This window comes from Cryptomeria japonica, chromosome 8, assembly GCF_030272615.1.
Source record: "Cryptomeria japonica chromosome 8, Sugi_1.0, whole genome shotgun sequence".
Classification (NCBI taxonomy): domain Eukaryota; kingdom Viridiplantae; phylum Streptophyta; class Pinopsida; order Cupressales; family Cupressaceae; genus Cryptomeria; species Cryptomeria japonica.
Genome location: NC_081412.1, coordinates 233,496,235 through 233,504,505, shown reverse-complemented (window position 1 = coordinate 233,504,505; position 8,271 = coordinate 233,496,235). Strand labels below are relative to the sequence as shown.

The 8,271-nt window shown below is 32.9% G+C and overlaps 1 protein-coding gene across 7 annotated transcripts; it reads right to left on the bottom strand.

Annotated features, from left to right (window-relative positions):
• Window positions 1-421: 421 nt before the first annotated feature.
• LOC131077696 (pentatricopeptide repeat-containing protein At1g20300, mitochondrial) lies at window positions 422-6,179 on the bottom strand. 7 transcript variants are annotated; one of them, XM_059209926.1, is made up of 4 exons: window positions 5,597-6,179; window positions 3,247-4,457; window positions 2,940-3,145; window positions 422-1,007 (listed from the first exon to the last, which is right to left on the bottom strand). In XM_059209926.1, the coding sequence occupies exons 1-2, from the start codon at window positions 6,045-6,047 to the stop codon at window positions 3,328-3,330; spliced, it is 1,581 nt and encodes a 526-aa protein (XP_059065909.1). In that variant the 5' UTR covers window positions 6,048-6,179; the 3' UTR covers window positions 422-1,007; window positions 2,940-3,145; window positions 3,247-3,327. The 7 variants fall into 7 exon arrangements, with proteins under 7 accessions (XP_059065909.1, XP_059065908.1, XP_059065907.1 ...); XM_059209925.1 differs by lacking the exon at window positions 422-1,007 and adding an exon at window positions 2,052-2,848; XM_059209924.1 differs by lacking the exon at window positions 422-1,007 and adding an exon at window positions 2,052-2,786.
• Window positions 6,180-8,271: the final 2,092 nt, after the last annotated feature.

The following is an 8,271-nucleotide window of genomic DNA, read 5'->3' as shown; positions in this document are numbered from 1 at the left end:
TATGCCTTGCATGAGGGCAACTTTAGCACAAAGCTCATTTTTATCACGCCAAAGGCATATTACACTCACATATGGATGCAAAAATATACGTCATTAAAAAGTAGAAGCAACATTTAATATGACATGTTTGTACATTTAAATGCATGAAAAGCAAACAAAACAAATTATTATTACTTTTTAGTTTTATTGTGTTTATTTTCTCATCTTATGCACTCAATTAGATAATTTTTATTATTTAATGCTAATCATATCTTCATTTCCACCTCCCAACTACCGCTCACTCTACTCACTTTGAATCAATCAATTTTGCCTCTCCATCATGCAATTAGTTAACTTTGTAATTATCTCAATCTAATATTATTAATTACAAGGGATTGCAAGTATCCCTACATAAAATCCATTTTCATTGAAAATGCCACTAGGTATGATTTTAGCCATCAAAATTTGTAGCTTTACAACAAAATATACATTTTTTTATTTTTTGAACTTTTTGACTTCAAAACCACAAAAGACTAAATGTGTCATGCTAAAACCAAAAACATTGCTCCCCAAAGATCGCTCCCCTCAAAAGTTTTGTCCAAGATTCTCGAAAAATACATAAAAAACCTTGAACTACACACAAAAACACTTAAAGCAAAAATTAATAGGGGCAAGGCCATCCAACCACATATGCCAAAAATGCCAACATAAAATATATACAAAATAAAAGATCTCAGTAAAACCATTATAACCTTAAATATATACTAAATGCAACCTCTGATTGAGCAAGGAATCAAACAAACCAAAATATGGGTACTGAAACACAATTGACAATTCCTGTTGCACTCGTATAAAATGGATTTACTCACCAAGTGGATGAAATGATGGTACTTTGTTCTAGCAGCGTAACATTAGGAACTTAGGGCAGGTTTCCATTGTGGCTGCTTAGCTTAGTTTGGCTACCAGCGGCTGCTCCATTTTTTTGCATCAATTTGTGGAGCTAGTGGCCCCATGAATGTCAAATTTGGCTGCTTATAAAATAAGCAATCATCTCAAATTACATTATTAAAAGAAAATCTCTAATGCTAATTGGTCACATAAATTCTGGAAAAAAATTAGAAACAAATAAAAAAGGGAAATTCTTTTGGAGAGCCACATGTCAATCTTCTCAATAAGCAGTTGCTGCTTATTTCCAGCCCCTCCTTTTTTTCAAAGTTTATTTTTAAGTTTTAAGCAGCTGCTGCTCCACTTAAATAGGAAAATATTCCAATTTATCCTTTCCTTTTAATTAAAAATTTGCATGGGAACACTTTAGCTGCTTAATTTTAAGCAGAAATTGCACTTAAGCAGCCACATGGGAACATGGGGTTAAGATTGCTTATCAAAATGGCTACAGTTGGCAGATTTGTAGGTTTTCAAAAACAAAGATAAACAATAGAGATTGAAAGGTAAATGGATGGCCAAGATAATATTAGTTAGAAGGTTTTAGAGATGGAGGACGAAGAATAAGTGAATTTGTTTGATAAAAAAATTAGTTTTGGGAGAGGGTTGTGAGGTAGTTATTGACGGGGGATTTTATTAAATCATGCTGAAATGGACATTAGGACTTAAGAAAAAGATGAATTATGATTTAAAAACAATTAAGTGCCTATAGTATAGATCTATTTAATTAGCCTAGATTTATGTAAAAAGGGATTTTATTCTTATGTAATAAAAAAAGAAATAAAACCATACTTTTAGTTTATTTTATCAAAAACGTTCTTCTAATTTTTGCTTTCCAATACATCAAACAATGAAAAAATTATCAAATGCATATTCATTTTAGAGGAATAGATGCATGCAATTCAATGCATTAAAATATAATCAAACATGAAAGTAACTAAACACCCACCTCAATGGCTTGGAGCAACTTTTGCCCTGCTACTCATTTAGATACAGCAAGTGCATAGGCAAAACAAACAAAGCCTTTATTAAGTCTCATAACTAGAGTACGTGTAGCCATGAAGTAACAAAGAGCTCCATAATCCTCGAAAAAACTAGCATGCAATTCCAAAAAAGGATAAGTAAAAGAGTGATAAAACTAAAATATATACATACAAGGTCAGAGTTCATTTGTTAGAGGTTTATATCCACATAATGCAGATCAAGAAGGATACAAACTTATACAGACGATTCCCAAAGCTAGCACACTTGCAAGTGCGTGCAATTACACAGAGTGTACGTTTTATTTTTGCACGCCTACAGATTGTAACCTTGTAAATCTGTTTGTCATCATGAAGATGCAAAATTATAGCCTCAGGACTGCTAAGATTCAATGTAAATCCCATTAGGCATTGCTACCCCATTGATTATTAAAGAAAGGTAAGAATCGACTTAATTGCCAAATGCAGCAATACAAAAAAGTGTATGCCATACCACCCCAATGAGTGTGCAAATTTGATCCCCATAATGTAGAAAGCTAATACTCTGCTTGTATTAATGTTCTAGCTTTTTAGGCAGCACATCCAAATAACTACCTTCATTCCATAAATTTAATCTTCATTTCAAAGCATTCTTGCCCAAAAGGGTAACTTGTATGAATACAGAGCCTGAGGAATAGGGTACGTCTCAAAACAACACAAGGCAAATGGAAAATAGAATCCCCTAGTGGAATGCTTGCCTAAGAGGACACCACTGATACACCAAATCAGTGTCTTGCTTGGCAGTCACCTGATAAACTAACTTTACCTTTACTTTTTCTTTAACAGTGAGACAGACTTGGCCAGGTCCATCACAGGAGACTGCTTTTGAATTTCGGCAGGCCCATCCTAATCTCAGAAATGTAGCAAAATTCACAGTATGACAAAAAGATCTTTGCTGAATGCACAAGCTAGAATCAAACAAGATGTTTCAATTGAAAAACAACTGGTAATCTTTTTACAGAGCAAAGAAAGATAAATTACAATGGAAGCCAGAATTACCTGTACTATATATAGAACAAAAGCTGTGAATTTCAATCAGCAAGCAAGGGCGCCTTTTCATTTTTCTTCAAACTCTTGAATCAGTCCATGCAGAACAGTTATGGAATGCCTACAAAAATGTCAATGGCAGAGATAAGGATCTTGCAAATCTGTCCAGAACCAGCGATGGCAAATTGGAGGCAGTTCACTGACTTTTTAGTTAATACCTGGTGTAAGAAACATGTAAGTGTATTGTCAAAACTCTAGACAAAGGCAAGCTAGAAAACTTCTATAAAAAATGAGTATTTGCTAACTGCAGAAAACTTACAAGAAAATTGAGCCATGTTAAATAGTCCTTTCCACTAGTTATTTGATCAGCAAATTTAGATTTCTCTTCTCCCAACATAGCTCACAAAGAGCGTTTGAAGAACCCTTTGGCATGCATCTTGTCTACTAACTCTTCATGCTTCTGTATCTGACCTGCTTTCCGCAGCACATCTAAAACCATCTTATAAATTTCCAAAGATGGTTGTATGCATTTTTCTTCTGTCATTTCCTTAAAATGCTTATATGCTTGATTCCAGTGACCAAACTGGCAAAATGTGCCAATCAGAACTCTGTAAGTATCAACATTAGCCTCACATGCATTCTGTTTCATTTCTCTCCGAATTTCCAACACCATATCTGTTGATTTCATCTTAGAAAACATCCGCATCAAAGCATTGTAGGTAGCTGTATTTGGAGAACATTTCAATTCCTTCATCCTAGTAAACAGTTTGTGAGCGCTATTGACATCATTCATCTTGCAAACGTGCTTGAAGAGAAGGTTAAACGTTGATGAATTTGGCACAACACCTTTGCTAACCATCTGATTCAAAATCTTAAGAGCAGCATCTAATTTTTTATCACTACAGTGGCTCATAATCAGAAAATTGTAAGTAAGAACATCAGGCTGAATCCCATGTCTCTTCATCCGTTTACAAACCTCTAATGCCTTCTCTCTCTCATTTGCTTTCACATGTGCACGAAGCAAAGCATTGAAGGTCACAATATCTGGGGAGCACCCACAGCCAATCATTTCCCTCAAAAGATCCCAAGCCTTGTTCAAATTTCTAGCCCTACAGAAACCCTCAATAAGAATATTGTATGTAACAACATTAGGTTGAATTCCCTCTTCCTTCATGTCCCCAAAAACCTTCATCGCCTGAGAGATATTGTTATCCCTGCACCACCCATAAACAAGGGTGGTGTAAATGACAATATCAGACTTAAAACTATTCCTTAAACCTTCAAAAAATCCTTGGGCTTCCTCAACATGTTTTTTTTTACAGAGCTCACCAAGAACGATTGCAAATGCAACTGAATCAGGGTTAAACCCATAGTCCTCCATACGATTAAATGCATTGATAGCTTCGCTAGCCATCCCAGCCCTAACATATCTTCTAACCAAAATTGAAAACGTCTTAACTGTAATCAAAACATTTGCCGCCTTCATCTCATTCATCAAATTCCATGCAAGATCAAATTGCTTAACCTTACCTGACAAAGAGAGGGTTCTTTCAGTTCTGACTGCAAATATCAGTAGTGATTAAAATGGTGACAGTTCACACTGTGGTACCAAATTTCTTAACCTTACTAACAAAAAGAAAGGTGCAAACTGAAAATGTAAATAACAACAATAATCACAGAAGAATCAAATTTCTAAGCTTATCTAACCAAAAAGGGGCCCCTAGAAATTTGACTCAAAAATAAGTAATAAAAGTTATCACATGTGAATGCCAAGTTCTGTAACCTTAGATAACATTGAAGGGAGATTAAGTTAGATTCACAAACCTTCCCTGGCAGATGTGGGGTCTAAGAGCTAGACTTAAAACTTTGGTAACCATATCCAACAAAATAAGGGTTTTCTCAATTTGCTAACTGGGGAAGACTATAACCCTTACCATGAAATTTCTAGCTTTCTCTCACAAAACAAGATTTGAAAATTTAGATTCCAAACATTGCTAATAAAACTGATTATACAGCAGTATGAAGTTTCATAACATTTACTAACAAATTAAGGGTTCAAGGAGTTGAACTTGAAATTTTGGGAATTAAAAAATCACAAGACAATATCAAATTTCTTAACCTTACCTAACCTAAGGAGAGATCTAGACTCAAAGAATCTAAATAAGGTATAATCACATGACTATTTATCTAATTTTTTAATCTTACTCAACAGAAAGGACTCTAGAAATTAAATGATTAAGGTGAGTAAAAAAATTCATAGTTGAAACGGTCCAGCCGACCGAAGCAGGGAAACTAAGCACTCAGTTATTGAAAAAAAAAACACACACTAAAATAAAGGTGAGAAAAAAAAACTGACACTGCAAAAGTGTACCTCCCTACCCTAATCTGACATCTATATGTCTGCTTTGCCACGCCCACAATACAAAGTATGATTCGCAGGATGAAGGACTGAACACTTTGGCGATATAGAGTGATTATGGTCAACTTTAGGGAAAGATTTCAATTGATTTATGACCGACTTGATTTGCAGGTATTTCCTTTATTTCCAAATCTATTGGCCACATGGACCTGCAAGTCCCAATGCTACAGGAAAAATGATTGCACGATGGAATTCTTAAAAAATCAACAAGAAAAAAAAATTCCCTGGAAATATCAAAGTTATAACTCACCTAACAAATCCAGCATTTCGTTGTAGGCCTGAGGGCTATGCAAATACCCCTCCTGTCGTCCTGCCCAATTGAAGAATGCGAGGGCCTCTTTAAAAGGAATCCCCTGCCTCGAGCTGCAGCATTTCTCAATCACTTTCTCCACCAATATAGGGGAAATTTCAAAAGGAATTTGCGAGAGATTAAAGCTCAGATTGGAATCCAAAAAATTGTGGGTGTATTCTTCCTTTGTTTCTGATGTTGTTGGGGAGCTTTTTCTGTGATGTTGTGTGAGAAGAGTGTGTATTTTTTTGACAGATTGAGAGTCGAACTCGGGAGGTTTTTCCGCTTGGTCTTGGGGGTTTTGTATGGTGGAAAACATTCTGACGTTGTGGATCATGCATCTGGAACAAGTGAGGGAAGTTGCGAAAGGCATCATGCGCTGGAATTGCTTGAATACTAACCTGGGCGCCATTGAAGAGAAAGAACTCAAGGGTTTTAGAGTTGTTCACAAACGTTCTCGACTGGTTTGAAGGGTTTTAAACAGTAAATAAGTCTTTCCGAGTTGTTTTAAACATTTACGAGCTTGTTTGGCCACCATAAAAGAAAAAAGATATTGTTAATGAGAAGAATATTAAGGGCAATCCACCTCAATTCATAAGCATAACACCCTATCAATTAAAATATTTCCTCAAGTAGGTCATAAGCATATTATCCCCATCACTATTAGGCAATGTAGATCTAAATAATATATATTCGTTAAACAATGAATCATTTTTTATATATTAGAAAACAATAAATAATTAGTTAAATATTTTTTAAGAATCAAATGGTTTAAGGTAATGGTGACAATCCAAACATAATAATAGCTAGTTACATAGTTTCTTCATTATTTATTATTCAAACAATCATTTTAAATAATGTTAGATAATGAGAGGAAAACCAAAACATAAGTGTAAACTTTGACCATGAAGCATTCCATAATACAATCAAAAATCTTACTAAAACACGATATGAAAACCTAACAAGCAACTAATATTGACCAAAAAAAAATGTCAATTTATAGAAATCAAACAAACTATAAAATGTTATAGTTATGAATGGAGATATTAATAGAATTTTTAGCAATTCAATAGACCAATCACAAGCCAAGAATACAAAGTTAACCTTCTTGATATAGCATTTGAAAATTGGTGTAGGTTCCATTCAACTACAAACCATAGTAAATATTTTTTTACTAATTTGGTTTGTCTCTTAACATTGTTTAAAAGTAGATAAACAATAGAGATTTTGATAAATATTATATAAGACTAAGAATAATATCCAACACCTTTGTACCCAAAACATGAAAGTTTAAATGCCAAACATATTTATTTACAAAAATTCAAATCTTCAAAATATCCTTACCTATGTTAGATTAATTTTTATCTACTTTGTTTTTACCTATAAATTATTGGCTAATTCCATGTTCATGAAATCATACTTGCTACTAGGGTTTATAGAAAAAATAACTTTTGTCTTTTAAATGCATTCATATGAAAGATTGTATATTTCTTCTATGGAGCTAATTTTCAAGTACTTGTATCGTCTTCTCCTTCTCCTTCCCTTTCAAAATTTCAAATATCCTTACCTGATATTTAATTATACTTGGTGTACTTTATTTGTATCTATAGATTTTGAGCTTTATTCCATGTTGATGAAATCATACTTGCTACTAAAGTTTATAGAAACTATAACTTTTGCCTTTTAAATGCATTCATACGAAAGATTGAATCTTCCTTCCATGGAGTTAATGTTCATGTACTTGTATCTCCTTCTCTTTTTCTATTTTTCTTCCTCCTCTTCTTCTTCTTTACTAATTTTTATAAAATTTAAATTAATTATATGAATGATATTATCAATTTTTGTTTTAGTATTGCATCAATATCTTCTTGCATAAACCTTGCCATGAAACTAGAGTTTCTAAGCAAAAAAAACTCTTTCAATAAAATACCTTTTTATCAAACTCAATTGACCAAACTTTGACACAATAAATTAATAATATTTTTACCCTCGAAACAAATGTAAAAATAATGTGTGTGTGTATGTGATTTGCAAGATTAAATTTATAAAAAAATTAAAATTATAAGAACTTACTCAAAACAATTCCAAATGACATCAAATAATGGTTATAGGTGTATCAATGTACCTTTGATAAACCCCCCATAAAAAAAATAAATTTAATCATTATTTTGCTATCATAGGAATTAATTTTTGGGCATCTTTATTTCATAATAACTACCTCAAATCTACTCCAAATGATCTAAAATATAAATATTTCAATATAGGCTAGATCAAACCTCCAAATAATTAAAAAAAATTAACAAATTGAGAGTTATGCATTTCAAAATTTGACCTCCCAACTCAAGTAAAAATTGGCTTTTTTTTTTCCTTCATAATTAGATTGAGTAAACCAATTTTTATTGATTGATAGTTAAACTAGATTTACTTCATAAATAAATTAAATTAACTAATCCATTAAGTGGTAGTTAAATGCATAATCATTAGACATACCATCTCTTTGAGTCATGCATCAAGGTGACCTATTATTTGAAAATTGGTTTGATCTAATTATTAATTTTCTTCATTCATTTTTCTTACTGTCATTGTAGCATTCTTCAACAAGATTCAAGCTCATGCAATTAGATTCTAACTTAATG